The 17283-nt window shown below is 36.3% G+C and overlaps 1 protein-coding gene, 1 long non-coding RNA gene and 1 other non-coding gene across 3 annotated transcripts; 1 reads left to right on the plus strand and 2 right to left on the minus strand.

Annotated features, from left to right (window-relative positions):
* On the plus strand, positions 1 to 107 carry LOC119984903. The gene has a single exon (XR_005465001.1). It is a non-coding gene; the product is annotated as a small nucleolar RNA R71 (small nucleolar RNA).
* Positions 108 to 3070: 2963 nt separating this feature from the next.
* Positions 3071 to 5001, minus strand: LOC119984673. Its single transcript, XR_005464953.1, has 3 exons — positions 4867 to 5001; positions 4678 to 4770; positions 3071 to 3393 (listed from the first exon to the last, which is right to left on the minus strand). It is a non-coding gene; the product is annotated as an uncharacterized LOC119984673 (long non-coding RNA).
* Positions 5002 to 14492: 9491 nt separating this feature from the next.
* LOC119984672 (NAC domain-containing protein 35-like) lies at positions 14493 to 16674 on the minus strand. Its single transcript, XM_038828740.1, has 3 exons — positions 16232 to 16674; positions 15840 to 16108; positions 14493 to 15382 (listed from the first exon to the last, which is right to left on the minus strand). Exons 1-3 carry the CDS (start codon positions 16437 to 16439, stop codon positions 14684 to 14686), a joined length of 1176 nt encoding a protein of 391 aa, XP_038684668.1. The 5' UTR covers positions 16440 to 16674; the 3' UTR covers positions 14493 to 14683.
* Between the last annotated feature and the right edge of the window lie 609 nt (positions 16675 to 17283).

The following is a 17283-nucleotide window of genomic DNA, read 5'->3' on the forward strand; positions in this document are numbered from 1 at the left end:
AATTGATGATGTGGGCAACCAATCAATAAAGTTTTATATCGCTCCCAAGCCTTAAAAAGTGGTTCTCCCTTGTTCTGCCTGAAATGGAAAATCTGATCCCTAAGCCTCTGTGTCCTTGACTAAGTATAGAACTTCTGAATAAACTTAGCAGAAAGTTGATCCCAAGAAGTGATAGAATTTGGTGGCAGAGTCTTGAACCAGATCTTAGCACTTTCCTTAAGAGAAAAAGGAAATAGCTTCAACCGTATGAACTCTTCAGATATGCCTTGAATTTTTTGAGTGCCACAAATCTCCAGAAAATTATCAATGTGATCACTAGCATCTTGATTTTCCGCTCCTGAGAATGATGGGAGCATGTTAATCACATGACATTTAAGCTCATAAGATAGATTTGGCGGAATGGTTGGTAATACGATGCAAGATTGTCTAGTAGAGAATTGTGGCATAGAGTAGTCCATGATGGTAACAGGAGCATTTGCATTGTTGCCAACTTCTTCACGATTTTCAGCCATGCTCGCTTGTTCAGAATGTTCTCCCAAAATTTTGTCACTAGACGAACTAGAGCTGGATGTAGGAGAGATAGACCGAGTAGAAGATTTCTCCTCAAGAAGGTCCTTATCTCTCTTGTTCCTTCGTGTACGTTCCAAGTCTAGATCAATAGGAAGAATTTCAGTATCTTGAGAATGCCTTCCTTGCATGAACTACAAACAAGAAAGAATAGTATAAGGATCACTAATTGTCAAGTAAGTAAAAATTAAACTAAGTATGTAAGTATCTATGTATATAAACAAGAATGGATCAAATATAAGCAACTGTCCCCGGCAACGGCGCCATAAACTTGTTGGGTCTAAATTAACCTTACTAGCAAGTGTACTAGTCGGCGACTACAGCACAATGATAAGCAAGGGTCGAATCCACAGGGACGGTGTTATGTCTAATCCAAATGTATATTTGTATGTATGTATGGACAATGCAATCAAAAGTAAAGTTCAACTCAAGATTGTTTGGTTTGGTAATTAAACTAAAACAAGCAAATAGCAAAGTGTTTTTGGTATTTTCTTAGAATAAGGATGCAACTAATGCAAATGAGATTAGTTAACGAATATGAGATCAACACCAAGGCTTTGGAATCCCCCTTGAGAAATGACTTGCAATGACACAAATTCACACACATACTTGCTAATTCGGGCATAACGAATCCGTACCTAAGTCGGTTTTAGCGCACTTAAGCCAAATCTCCCTAAAATCGATTACTAGCCATCTTATTGGTCTAGGTCGGATATTCCTAAATACATTCTAGCCATCTTATTGGTCTAAACATGCATAGGAATTCAATTGTCACCTAATTAAAGGGAGACACATTCATAATCAAGTGTTTCAAGAAGCATAATCTACTTGACATATTATTGTCCAAGCAAATTCTCCAAACAATTTCATCCAAAAACCTAAAGTGTTGGCCAAACACCACAAGCATGAAGAAATTGCAATCAAACATAGAAACACAAGATTTATACCCAAATCAACTCATATATATGTAAATCAAGTCATAAACAAAGTCATCAAACCCAAGGCTTCAACCTAGCCTTGGCAAAGAGGTTTAGTTACACATAATGAGAGAAAAACACAAGAAGAGAGATGAGAAAATCATGAATATACCCAATTAGTTGAGTAAATCCAAGTTGAGCTGAAGAATCTCTCCTCCTAGCTCCAAGAGTCGCCTTCCCCCTCTGGTTTCGCTCTCCAGAAAATCAGTTCGAAGTCAAAAAGTTCCTTCCGCTCGGGGAAATCGCGATTTAAAACACACCCAAAATCTGCCTTTTGTGCCAGGCGTGTTGAATTCACGCCTAGGCGCGATCCTAGGCGTGCACCACTTCAATTTCAAGTCCATCTCTCTGGACTGGGCGTGCAGGAGTGATTCTGGGCGTGCACAAATATTGCGCCCAGGCGTGGAATGATTCCAAAATCTCCATACGACGTCCGATTTACACGATTTTAGCGTCTACGGAAATCTTGAGATGTCTAGTTTCCAATGCCTTTTATTTCTCTCGATTCCGATAAGATGACAAAAAGTTATAAGTATTTGAACACACGAAGGTCGGTGGACATTTTCTTCAATTCAGCCCTTTTTTCATCACTTTTCATCCAAACCGCAATCAACCTATCAAAATACAAATCAACACATAAATACACTCATTATTTATTTAAAGGAAGCTTAAGAGGGGGAAATTCCTACAAAAAACAATAGGTATTATCACACCTATCACTTCATCTGTCAGGATAGGCTTTGATGATGTTCGGACGGGAGTATCTTTTAGTCACTTGATAGTTGTAATAAGTGCTCCAAAAATAGCCACTTTGTTCCAAAACTAATGGGAAATGCCTGTAAAAGTAAAATTATATTAAAACACACACAAACGAATTTGCTAGATACTAAAACGCCCTTATGACATTGGAACCTCAATTTAGAGGTCCAATCCACTATCTCCTTTTCAAAGGTTATTGCTGATTTTAGGATACTTGTGTATGGGTAACAGTAGATTTACTGGATGACCATATACGTATAGGAGAAAGCACTGCAATTGAAAGTTTTCGTATATTTGTGAAAGTTGTTGTTGCTGTCTTTGGGGAGCAGTACCTGAGGCCTCCAAATCAGGACGATATGATTCGATTACAAGAAATAAGTGAGCAACATGGATTTCCTGGGATGCTTGGAAGCATTGATTGCATGCACTGACCACTTGAATTATTTTTTTTGAGTACACGCATTTGGCACACTCATTAATTTGAAAGTCATTTCGAATCATCACTTGGTCGAATTTCTCATGCCATTGTTTAGGAGTTTGTTTAAGTCCATATAATGACTTGATAAGTCTACAAACTTTATTCTCTTGTCCTTTGACTTTAAAACCATTAGGTTGTTCCATATTGTCACGCCTCAATTTCCATAGGGAAAGGAACGTGAGAAAGAGACAAAATAAGCGAGATCAAACGGCGGACGTGGCACAACATTACATAGCAATGGCGCCAACCTATCACAGAACTTCCTAACACAATGATTTCCAAGTGGTTCAGAAAATTTTCCTCAAAGGCACAATGAAGAATATATTTTCATAAAGTAAACATAAGTCATACATAACATGCCTCCGGCATCCAACGAAACTAAAACATTCCAACCGGTGTTAAACACCCAATTGACATCCACAAAGTCTAGAGACATGCCAAATCTACTGTACCAAATGCAATTAAAATTTAAAAGGGCAAAGAGTCAACCTCCTAATACACCACATAGTCAAACATGACATTAATACACACATAAAGCAATATAACATAAAGAGGGATAATGTGGACTACGCCCGCGTCACACGTCCGGCGGCTGCTCGTCCTCCTGCTCACCTGGGAACAAGATAAACAAAGAAAGAAAAAGAGAAAGGAGTAAGCCAAATGCCCAATAGGTTAAAGAAAGCAATGACCTATGTTGAAACAAGAAAACTAAAGTAAAACAAGAGAATTACAATGATAAACCGAAAGTGCCAATTCCTAAAATGATGCCCATATCTAAACATGGTATAACCATACCTATAAGTATAAGAGTGTGTGTGTGTGTATATATACACACATATCTATATTACCCAAGTAAGTTCAAACCAAAATAATTTACTTCCAACAAAATAAATGCATTTAACCAATTACCGAGTGTTCCCAACTCTACATTGATTACTGTTCTTCAGTCCTACCATGATCCTCTACCGGTCTTTCACCAGACACGATCACCAGTGATTGCTTGACTAACTTGTAAGTACACCTAGCAGGTCATCCGGAGCCTTAACTTAGGTATTGGAATATACACTTCCAATCACCTACTTCGACTAAAGAATCTTGAACCGTTGGCCTATTCCCCAGAGCTCAGCTCAATTAGTCGCGAGTTAGCAATTTTGTCAAACAATGACCTATTCCCCAGAGCTTATCTCAGTTAGGCACAATTTGTTGATTATGTTAAGCATTTATCTACAACGGTTCCAATGCAAAACCTCATCAAAGTTAGGATGCAATCTAGATTTTTCCAAAGTTTAAAACATTCCCACATCAACCTCTCATTTGTCCCAACATGAAAGTTTGAAGACATCAAATATTATATATATACATATAAATATGCTTAAATCCATGACTTCATTCTATGCAAGAATTAGCAATCCCATGCCCTTTCAAAATGATGAATGCATGAACCCTCTTTCCTCCCATAGAAGAATTTACGAATACACTCAAGGAAGAGATATCCAATTCCAAGAGAAAACACCAAGGACTAAATTTCAAAAGAGTCCAAGAACACACCATGGCCATTTAAACATCAAAGTTCAATAATGATTAATGACAATTTATTCAAGCAATATCCATGGCCATGCAATAAGTGGTCTCCACAAAGATTTACCACCTCAAGAATAAGCGACAATAACAATATTGAAGGTTAAGAGCCCAAAGGTAAGAAATCCCCTACCTCTCCTCATCTTTTACTCAAATTTCAAGTATTATCCATTGAGTCAATCACCCATAAACAATAAAATTTATCGATAACAACCTAGTATAAATTATTCAAACTAGAAATCCCAAAATGCCCACGAACCCTAGAAACCCAAATCACCTAAATCTCCAAATACAAGCTTTTAGGTTTTAGAGACTTACCAAGACTGTAGAAACAATTAAAAGGAATGAAACTAAGCTTCCTTTAGGCCTCCAATGATGCAAGAATGCATGGATTTGAATTTGAGTTCTAACCTGGAAATTTATACAAAGTGAGGTTGAGAATCGTGAAGTCTAGAGAGAAGGGATCTTTAATCTACCTAGGAATAACTCAAGTTAGGAGGATCTTACCTTGATAGATGATCTTGGTTAATGGAGATGAGGGATTTTGAGAGAAAAATGGGGTTTGGGAGTGTTTGGGTCGAGACAAGAGAGAGAGTACAAGAAATTGGGTGTTTTAAACTATTTCACCCATGTAGATTTTCAAGAGGTGTTTGGACAGCTGGATGGCCATCCGAACGGGTTCCCACCTATAGCTCTATGACTCTAATTTCTCTATGGCTGTCCGAACAGCTTCACATACTGTGCAGACAGTTATACCTGTTATCAATAAAGCTTAATTTAAAACCACTCGTATACCCCCGACTCACTCAATATTAATTCCTAATGATTTTTTAACCTCAAATTTGACCATTCAAACTTATCTACCTGACTTAAATGGATACGTACTCAACACGTGTTGATCCTATATTAATTCAAAAAGTACGGGGTATTACACATGTAGATCTCCTTGTTGAGATCACCATTCAAGAATGACGTCTTTCCATGCATTTGATGGACTTGTAAGTTGTATAGCGAAGCTATAGCAGTTAGCATTTTTATGGATGTAATTCATGTTACTGGAGAGTAAGTATCAAAGTAGTCTAGACCTTCTCTTTGTCTAAACCCTTTTACAACCAATCTCGCTCTGTACTTATCTATGACACCATTGGTCTTTAACTTCTTTCTAAAGACACATTTACATCCAATTGGCTTATGTCTAGTAAAGATTGACCAATTCTCAAGTATGGTTACTTAGGATTGATTCAATTTCACTGTCTACAGCTTCTTTCCAAAAGGAAGCATATGGAGTAGACATGGCCTATTTAAAAGTTTGACGTTCGCCTTCTAACATATAGGTTAGAAAATCAAGACCAAATGACTTAGCAACTTTTGATCTCTTACTCTTTCTAGGTTTAAACTCTTCAGTTTCACCTGGTTCATCTATAGGAATAGATTCCTTAGGTCTCTTTTAGGGAAGTTCTTCTTGACTTCGTTTACTAGGATATAAATCCTCAAAAAATTCTTCATCTCTTGATTCCATGATAGTATTTGTTTGGATATCAATAATTTTTTATTTGTGCACCAAAAATGAACAAGCTACTATTTTGAGCATATCTAATAAAAATACAATAACGATCTTTGGACCAAGCTTGATCTATTTTGGAGGTGGAATTGCAACCTTAGCAAGACACCCCCACACTTTCAAGTATTTATAGGAGGAATTCCTTCCATACCATAACTCATATGGTATTTTACCAGTTTTCTTGTGGGGTAGTCGATTAAGAATATAGTTAGCAGTTAGGACTGCTTCCCCCCACAAGTTTTGAGGTAAACCAGAACTTATAAGCTTGGGGTTAACTACCTCCTTAACAATTCTGTTTTTTCTTTTTAGCAATTTCATTTTGCTGAGGAGTGTAAGGTGCAGTTGTTTGGTGAATTATTCTCAAGCTAGAACACAACTTATCAAAGCTAAAAGATGTGTATTTGCTTCCTCTATCATATCTAAGTATCTTGATCTTTTTACCAAGTTGGTTTTCAACCTTGTTTTTATACTTGATAAAACTGCTTATAGCTTCGTATTTGCTACTTAACAAGTAAATATAGCAAAAATGTGTACAATCATCTATGAAGATAATGAAATACTTTTTTCCACCTCTATTTTCCACGAATTTTAAATCACAAATATCACTATGGATTAATTATAGGCGTTCAAATTGTCCATCAATTGAGTTGAATGGTTTTTTTGCGAACTTAGCCTCAACACAAGTCACAAACTTTAATTAACATCCAAATTAAATTTAGAAATTAATCCTAAGTTTGCAATTCGTTTCATTGTTCCATAGTTTACATGTCCTAATCTACCATGCCATTGAAAAGGAGAAACAACAAAGTAAACAGAAGACTTCTCTTTATTCATAATAGTTTTTGGGTATAGAAACTTAAATTTATTATCAATAAAAACAATATTCACCTTAAAAAGACCATCACTTAAGTACCCTTTTCCCACGTGCATACCCCCTTTAGAAAGTACAAACTTGTTGGACTCAAACACCATATTGAATCCCTTTTTGCTAAGTAAGGGGCCTGAAAATAGATTCTTACGAATATCTACGACATGCATCACTTTCATCAGGGTGAGCTCTTTGCTAGAGGTGAATTTCATAATCACCTTTCCTCTACCATGGACAGCTGCCAAAGCAGAGTTTGCCATGTACATCTTCTCTTCTATGCCAGCTTTTTCATAAGATGCAAACAGATTCTTGTGAACACAAATATAGTTTGTAGCTCTAGTGTCTATCCACCAATCCTTAATGTTTGTAAGCAAGGACAATTTTGAGATCATTGCACTCAGCATCTCTTTATCATCGTGCTCAGTCAGGTTGGCTTGTTTGGCCACTTCTTTGCTTTGCAAGTTTTGGGGCATTTCTTGCAATCCTTAGCTCTATGGCCAAGCTTTCTGCAAACATAGTAATTCCCCGGAAACCTCTGGGACTGCTCCTTCTGGTTTCCTTTGCCTTGAAAAGGTTTCTTTCTTGATTCAACCATGTTGACTTTCTGTTCCTTTAGTAGGATTAGACTTCTTCCTATTGTCTTCTTCAATACGAAGACGGTAAATTAAGTCTTCAAGAGTAATTTTCTTCCTTTTGTGCTTCAGAGAATTCTTAAAGTCTGACCAACCTTGAGGCAGCTTCTCAATCACAGCCGCCACTTGAAATGATTCACTAAGTGGCATTCTTTATGCAAAGACGCCATGTATTATAACATGCAATTCTTGTATATGAGTCATAACAAATTTAGAATCAATCATCTAGTAATCCAAAAATCTGGCTACTACAAACTTTTTAGAGCCTACATCCTCAGTTTTGTATTTTTTCCCAACTTATCCCACAGTTGTTTGGAAGTATCAGCATTACAATAAACACTATATAATGAATTCACCAAATCGTTAAGGATACAGTTCTTGCATAGGAAGTCTCCATGTTTCCATGCTTTTAACACACATAGAGTAGTGATGTCAGTCTCTCCTGACCCTAGGATCGGACACGTCTCCGATAGGTACTTCACCATATTAATCATGGTCAGGTAGAAGAACATCTTCTATTGCCACTGTTTGAATCCAACTCCAGTCAACTCCTCTGATTTTTCGATTGGAGTCATTAGGTGTGACATCACAACAGTTTGTTGGATCAGAGATCCAACTCCAGAACCCAAGATCGTATGGCCTAGAACAGTCTGTTGACCAGTATCGAGTCCAGTAGCCATATGGCTTGAACCCACATCGCCAGAGGCGGTTTTGGCCAATTGGCCTAAAGCAACAACAATAGTCTGTGTGTTAGCAGCACCACCAACAGAGGCATCATCACTTTGGATCATAGGGATATCGTTAGCAGCCATCTCCTATAGCAGCACACGACAAACAGGCTATTATCGCCTTAAGATTGTTTGTCATAATAGTTATAAAAAGTTGTAGAAAATAAAGACAAGAAAGTAAGGAACAATTTTATTGATCAATAATAAAACTATATAAAGATTATAAATCAAAGCAAAGAAATAGAAACATATCCTGGTATCTATTTTACAAATGTGAGATACGGGTATCCCCGAATCTCCTTAAGGCGATAGCTTCTAACTATGGGGTGCTTAGCATATTGATGAGGTTCACCTCCCAAGATACCACCTTAACCTGAACTCAACAGCACTACGTGGAACAAGTCTATGTTGAACTGTCTTGAACTTGGCAGCACTAAAGAACAAAAGTAGATGAAAAATGAAATTTGAGAAAGAGTATTTTCGATGTAATTTGGTAGTCGTCAACCATAGGATATTTATAGTAGAGGAAATCCCAAAGTCGATACGAAATTGAATTCCATCTCTTAGTTATTAGTGTTTAATCACCACCCAACCCAATCAATTGTAATTGAATTAATTAGGACTCTAGTAAAGCTCTGACCAAAAAAATAACAATATTTTTTGTTATCTCAAACCCACACCTAGACCCGTGCTTGAGCCCGAGTGTGTAGAGTCTCTACACCACAAAACATTGGGTGCCCTTAGGCCCAAATGAGAAGTCCAATACTCCCACTTATAAAATAGCAAACCAAGTGCTAAGTTTCTAATGTGCTATTTTTGTACACACACTTGTCTTTGGGAGCCATTCACACATGACATTTTCCACCAATCTCTCAAGACCTATGGATATGACATGCCTTTTTTTGGAATGCTGGGTTCACTCAATGATATTAGTCTTGGAATGCTCTCCCATTTCCTTTGCCCTAGCAAACGGTCGTTCATCATTGATAAATTTTACGATGGTCACAATTATTCTATGGACTACTAGCTATTTTGTGAAGATAATTACAACTCCAATAGGGTTGAAGGCTGTGGATGCGTTTTTTAGCATCCAAGTTATTGTCCGCTTAGGGGTACGATGCAGGTTTTCTTACCCTCCCCTCACGGTTTTATCTTAAAAATATTCTTATTTTCTCACATCTCTCAGAGCTAGAACCCATAACCTCTTTAGTTATGGAAAGTCAGCACACATCTTACCACTCTAAGCTGAGTGGTAAGATGTGTGCGGGCTTTTCATAACTAAATAGGTTATGGGTTCTAGCTGCGCCTTTTATGTGGATGTGTATTTTAGCATCCAAGGTATTGACTGCAAGACCCACCCGTCGAACAAGGACGAAAGTCGGCCTTAGTGATTCGACGATGTCGAGTGGACCGCTTTGGGGTACAATGTGGCTTTTCTTACCACTCAGGCTGAGTGGTGAGATGTGTGCTGACTTTCCATAACTAAAGAGGTTATGAGCTCTAGCTCTGAGAGATGCGAGAAAATAAAAATATTTTCTAGATAAAACCGTGAAGGGAGGGTAAGAATACCCGCATCGTACCCCAAAGCGGATAATACCTTGGATGCTAAAATATACATCCACAAAGGAAAAATATTTTGCACATGCACAAGAAGCCGCTAGAAAATATGTGCAGCGAGCATTTGGAGTGCTCCAAGCATGTTTCATTATTGTGTGTGGGCCACCAAGATAGTGGGATGAAGACACATCAGTAGATATTATGAAAGTATGCATAATTATGTATAATATGATTATTAAAGATGAAAGGGGAGCACTGAACATTGATTTTGATGATACAACTCCTAATGTGAAATTTTCGTATGTGCATACAAATAAGTTTGTGGAGTTCCTACAAAGCCATTGTGATATAAGAGACAACACGACTCATTCCCAACTCTAGTTAGATCTGTTGATCATTTGCGGAATTTACATGGCGTAGAATGAGAGAGAATCATTTAAATATGTGTCTTGTTTTGATGCGCTAGGTTAATATTGTTACATTAATGTTGCTCTAATCCTCTTTTAATGTTATTTTCAAATGTGTCGTTTTAACTAAATGAAGTGTTGAAATTTTATCTAAAGTGTATTCTTGATTTTTATCTAAATTAACTTTATTAAGTGTCGATTTTATCCAATTTTAAGTTAAAATATTCTTTATTTTTTTTCTATATTAAATTGAAAACCACAAGTTATTTCTAGATCCATCTTCAATTAAATCAAACAACAGTAGCCACGGTGTTTGATGAGCACACAAGTCCATTTCTAGATCCTTCTTTATGATGAAATCAAGCAAACATCTCCTAGCTTTGTATTCTCCCTCTATCAACAACGAAGGACAAGTTCATAGAGTCAAGCAGAGCTAGAAAGCAAAAAAGGTTGTACAGAAACTTGAGACGATCTAGGCTGAAGGTGAGCCAACTCTCCTATGGGATTTGGTGAGAGAGAGAAACCAAATTGATTGAAGGAGGCGAAGTCGCAGTGTTTCCGTGACCATTGGACTTTGTCGTCAGTGGCGGACCCAGGAATTGAGATCATTGGGGATACAAAATTGGTGTGGGAGCTTGGGGCACTGCTGTCGGATTTTTTTTTGGGTTCTTTATATAATGGATTTACGAATATAGATCGTAAATAAAAATATATTAATAGTTCAAAAAATAAGAAAATACATTGTAATTTATCACAATTGTTTTCTAAGGGTTTTTCATATTTGGAAATTCAATATTGTAACATCATTAGTAATAGTTTCAAGTAACTCTTTTTCCATGTAACATATAAGATAATGATTCAAAAATTGATCACTCGTTTGGTAGCGCAAATCTATCTTGACAATATTCATTCATAAAAAATATCTTTCAACACTTGCTATTGTTAAAGTCAAAACTAATGCTAACCGGAGAAGCTTATACACCAAAGGACACAAAAGATGCTTTCTTGTACACACTAACAAGGTAAAGGGCACACAATAGAGTTGGGTTAGGGCCTAGGTGTTAGGAGGTTGGGTCAAAATTAGTTAATGGACTAGGTGGGCTTTAGTGGATTGGGGGCCTTAATTTTTTTTATGGGGAGCCTAAGCATCAGATTACCAAGAACATATAGTGCACTTAGTGAAAATTTTTGCATGTCATTGGGTGCCCATGCCCCCAGTGGAATAAGAGTAGGTCGGCCACTGTTTGTGTCGCCACCATTTGCTTCCCCATATTCTCTCTCCTCCTCTAACGATTTTTACATCCAAAAAATTGGAACTTCAAATTTGGGGAAGCCCATTTGGTTATCCCGTTGGAGACTTGTTTTTGTCATTTAAGACATCAAATTGATAGTTAGAGATTTTGATGTCTCCCTTGGAGATGCTCTTACCCAAAACATTTTTTCATAATTAAGTATTCAACTACATATGTGAATTCAAAATATTTTCTTTTAATATTGTGCTATTTCAAATTAAGTTTAAAAAAAAGGTGGATTAGTTGGAATTTTAATGAATTGTCCAATTCAATTTAGTGGAGTAATTGTCTTATCCCAATTCGAATTTGTTAGAGCCATCCCCACTCTTCGAGAATCAGAAAGATCCTTTTTCGAGTTTGAATATGTTCGTTTTGAATCCGGACTAAAGATCTGAATTGAAGATAAGTTTATTTAGATGATTTGGAAGAGAAGTTCTCAAAATTAGAAAATCAAAACCAGTAACTAATTTAGGGGGAGAAAACAACTAAACAAGTGCAAGCTAGCCAATATAGATGATATGCGAACTAGATTTGATGCTTAGTTTACATATAATTGAGTTAAGGCGACAAAAAGTGGTAATGGAGGAAGGCTGCTGCAAATATAATATAAAGATGCATGCTAATTGCTATGCTACAATTGAAGGTTGGTGGCCATAAAATCAACCCTAAATTATTCGCTCTTGCATTGTCAAAAGCTAATCACAAAGTGTGTAAATAAAAAGCCAAAGCATTGAATACATAACACAGCACTTAATTGGTTAAGTATTTTTGAATGATAAAGTTTTGTCTAGACAACATAGGCATGGTCTCTTTTCTTTTTCTTTTTTTCCTTCACAATCCTGGGATCTATGTTAGGAAAACGATAAACATCCCAACAACATCAATCTCAAAAGTATTCTAAGAGTGTGTGACACTCATTTATTGGGTGTGATGACATTGTTATGGTGTCATCACACCCAATGAATGCCACACACTACTGGGATACTTTTGGAATGGATGTTGCTGGGATTGTAGCAATGTTGTATATCTTAAAGGCACTTGTTAACATTTAATGGTTCGAAAATATCGGTAATAAAATGTTTTCTTCATTTTCAATTGATTTTCTATTTTTCGTATTTTCTAAAAATGCAACCAAACATGTTTTCCAGATTGTATTCGATTTTTCAGAAAATAAAAATAGAAAACGCATGAAAAACAAGCATACAAAAAAAGTTTGATTTTGTTTTCCAAAATAGGTTCTGAAAATGGTTTTGAGAATTGTGTTTAGAAATAGTTTTGAGGCAAAGGAAAACCAATTTATGTTCTCTAAGAGAAATAAAAGGGAAGGTGTTCCTTATAATTTTCACAAAATGTAAAGTGCCGTCATCCAGAAAAATTAATTAACAATATAACTCCAAAAATTATATAAGAAAATTTTAATAAAAGTATTTTTCTCGAAGGATTAACGACAGGACTAAAAACAGTTGCTAGATTTAGAGGATTCGATCCATTGAAGAACAAATAAGTGAAAGTGGTTGATATTCTATATATATTTGTCATGTTACACCTAAAACATGCATAAATCCGATATATTTCAAATTCCCTGCAACATTGCACATTTCTATATAATTAATCACCATACGGATTCTATAATTAATCACGATATGAGTGACTGAAAGAAATTTAAAATTTTATAGTAACAAACGATCACACTTTAGTAACTGACTTATGAATTTGCCAATTATGAGTTGGTTATTTTAACGATTCAGCGAAAATGCTTCGCAAGATCCTCATATATCTTGTCAAACTTTTGTTGTAATTCACGACACCTTTTTCGATAACCAATAATGACATCGTATAATTTTGTATTGTGGACATCCAATCAGGGCTTAAATTATGGTCATCGGACTCGCATGTACAAAAATTTCTCATTTCTCACCTGACGACAGGGTAAATTGGGTCAAAGGGTATTGCTCAGTAATTCACGACACTCATCAACTATATTCGCACAGTTTAGTATAAACTACTAATCGTGCAACATTCAATGAATCGGTCTCTAACACAATTGATCCACAATGCATATCTTGACTGAAAGCAATTTACAGTTTTCATTGCTGTTGACTCTTTTACTCTCTTTCAGTACCAAACCTGTCTCAAATTTTGAGTAGAAATGAAGATACATAGCCCCCAAATGCTTAGGAAGGATATTAACTACTACATGTACACATGGAGCTGCTGAGGAATAAGGGACCCTATTAATTAACTAACATCTCTGGCTATTAGATCCTATATATACACAATTGTGCACATGCCGGTGCCTTTGCAGCAATAATTGTCACAACCTACCAAGCTACTTAGAGCTATATATATATATATATATATATATATATAGAGAGAGAGAGAGAGAGAGAGAGAGAGAGAGAGAGAGACCAGATTATGTATCCACTCCAGGCCATATGTTCTTAACTTTACATGTGACATAGAGAAAGATACATTTTCATTATGAATCCTGAAATTCCAAATATAAAGACAAAGTCACTCAGTTTGGATTCTTTCTTCTGTCCATTATCTGGAATTCTCCGTCCTAGGTGTACATCTTTCACTCGGCGGGCATGTCCTTTGGATAGCCCACTAAATCCGAACTCGGACATGACTAGTCATATGCAAACCCTCCCGACAAGTTAGTTGGGTCGAGGCCCAGCGCAAATCATTTGGAAATAGTGGCGTCAGTTTAGAATCAAACCCCAATCTGGACCTCATACGACATTTTTTACACCCTAAGTTCAGAGAAATAATCTAGCTAGCTAGGCTATCTTAGTTGTACATCCTTCACTCTATTTTCTGGAATTCCAATTAATCATATGCGACATCATACGCTATACAGTACAAGTCACACAACATGATCAGAAAACAAAGAACTCTTCACCAAGTAGTAGTCTAGTTCGAATTTTCTCTCATGGAAATAATAATATTAATAATATTCAATATAAATAAATAAATTGATAAATATGAAATATAGAAAACGCAGTATGATCACAGAGACCCTATGATAGGAAAAGAAAAGGAGCTCCCTGCTTTAAGGAATAATGGAAGATAAAAAAAAGGAACAAAAACTTTTACTAGAGTTAAAAAAGAAAATTCATTCCAAGAAATTGAATACTTGTAATCTGTCATCAAACTTAATATTAAGTCATATTAAATGCATCACTAGACAATATATATCATGATCAGTAGCAACATCAAACTATGTCTCTAAGTCTTTCTCTATATATAGATATATAAGTTAATTAATTGAAGAGATTACTTGAAGGGATCATTGTTGAAATCTCTATTTGGTTCAGGAACTGGATTCCACTCCCAAAGCCGGTCCGAAAAGGTGGTACTAGAAAGTGAATTTGCTGGAGGTAGCGTCGTCATGTTGAGGGACACTGGAGGCTGCTGTGGAAGCAAATTAGTAGAAGTAGACATCAATTGATGATGATGATTATAGGAGCGTTGTTGATATTGGTAGTTCACTAGTCTGTGAAGATCATCTACTACTACATTGTTCGATGCTATGCCGGTTAAGAGATTCGTCGTCATAGAAGGACAACTAGGAAGCAAAGCCTGCTGCTTCTTAGATTGGTTTAGTATTATCATTCCTTCTTCTTCCATTGACACTACTGGCAATCCAAGTGAAGTACTAATTTGGGGCGCCGGAATTGGACGGTACGAGTTGTGTTTGGAGAGGCCAAGAACTGTAGTGACATCTGAGCTACTACTACAATTATCTGTAGTAGTTTCAGTAGTAGTCATCTTTTCCAACTCCAATTGTGCTCCAAAAGTGTTTATTCTCTCAATGCCAAGATGGGTTGTCAATGACTCCTGCCGAGGATTCTTTTTCTCCGAAGATCCTCTCGATGAGGATGAGGAAGGAGGCCCTGAAGGGAGCGAACGAGGAAGAGATGGATGGTCTTCTACTCCTGCTCTCTTGTAGACTCGACATAGCGATATTTCAGCCTAAAACAAGATGAAGGAAGAAATGAAACAATATTTTGGAGAAATCAAGAAGGGAGTTGTATTTATGAATATCATGAGAAGTTCATGAGTGAGTGTCATTAAATTTTGAGTGTAAAGAATTTGAAAAGAAACGTAATAAAACAATAAACAAGAGTACTGCAAAGTCAGGTGGTGTCAGGGATATCCTGTCCATTTTATCTCATCTTCTCTTTCCAAGGCAGTAGGCATATATGCTATACCTTACCTTTTATGTATATGAAAGTGAATCCATGAACAATTGAAAAACTTTGCATCCAACCTCAATTGTATGCATGAGAGACAAGAAATTGTAAATTTGTAATGATTTAGCTAGGGTTTTGCGAATTGGGGAAGAACCAAGAAGCAATTAACCTCAATTACCTTTTGGTAATTAGGAAATTTTAGAACCCTAAATTAAGAAGTAATTAACCTTAATTACCTTTTGGTACTTTTCGGTGTCATGATGTGGGAGACGATACTCGTTCATAATCCAACTAGTTCGAATCCCTTTCGGGGCCTTCCCGGAGTAGAAAACTAGGGTTTTCTTCAACCCAATAGACCTCGTATTCTCACCTCGAATCATCCGGTCAGCTCCAGTCGCCTTCCAGTAGCCGGAAGTGGTCACACGGTTCGGACGATCCCCGTTCCGATACTTGCGATCTCTCGGGACATAGAAGAACCATTCTTTCTCCCCAATAGCAGCCAACGCTAATTAACAATCACATACATATAATAGAGAGAATTAGTCAAGAAATATGTGAAGTGAAAGTGAAGAAGAATACAAGAAATATATAGACATATATATATATATATATATATACACACACACACCTGGAAGCTCCCATGGATCGTAGCGATAAAGATCCACGAAAGTAATGAGTTCAACATTGAAACGCTTGCCCTCGACCTTACGGCGAAGATAGAACTCTACAAGTTCTTCCTCAGTAGGGTGGAATCGAAAGCCCGGCATCACCATGTCATGCTCGTGATGATCATCTGCTTCATCACTCATAATATTATTGTTGTTGTCGTTATTCATCGTTAACTAACTCAAATACCAATAAAAAAGATCAAGAGGGAAATGGTAGAAAATAAATTAATGGAGAGGGTCATGAAATGAAAAATATTTCTCTTGGACGCTTTCTTTTCTCTCCTTTTCTCTATATATACATATATAGACACATGTGTGGGACTGGAGGAGGTGGAAGAGAAAGAGAATGACTAAAATGTTGTGAAACTCTTTTCTCTCTCTTGAGAAGGGAAAACAAGAGAGAAAGAGTTAATACAAAGATCTACATAGCTTTCAGGCCCTACAAGTTGGAAGAGAGTAAGAACTGAGAATGACTTCTCAATTATTATACGACTGGCTGCTACCGGAGCTTCTTCTTCAATATCTTTTCTTCTTTCCTATAAAATATTTATTAATTTTCACATTTATATATATATATATATATACACACACACACATTAATTTTCCATTAAGCATCATGTGAATTATTGATGTATTTAAAGAGAACAATTTAAGAAGAACCAGACTCATACAATTACTTCATTATATAAAATATTCTAAATCTTGTCCAAACTATAAATACAAGTATATATGCAATGTTTATATATCTTCGCTCATTATTCTCTTTCCAAATGGGGCTAGCTTTAGGCTTCTGGTCACCAAGACAGTACACAAGATGATGCACTTTTCTTTTTCTTTTTCTTTTTCATTTTCATTTAATATTCATTCGGCATTAAATTGGTCACCTAATTAACAACTTAGTTAACTTTCTCCAAACTTTCAAGAATTTTTTTGCACTTGTAAACCATTTTTTTCGAGAACTCATACATATTGTTTTAGATATTCTTGCATGTTAAATATATATCTTATGTTG

The sequence above is a fragment of the Tripterygium wilfordii genome, chromosome 18 (assembly GCF_013401445.1).
Source record: "Tripterygium wilfordii isolate XIE 37 chromosome 18, ASM1340144v1, whole genome shotgun sequence".
Classification (NCBI taxonomy): domain Eukaryota; kingdom Viridiplantae; phylum Streptophyta; class Magnoliopsida; order Celastrales; family Celastraceae; genus Tripterygium; species Tripterygium wilfordii.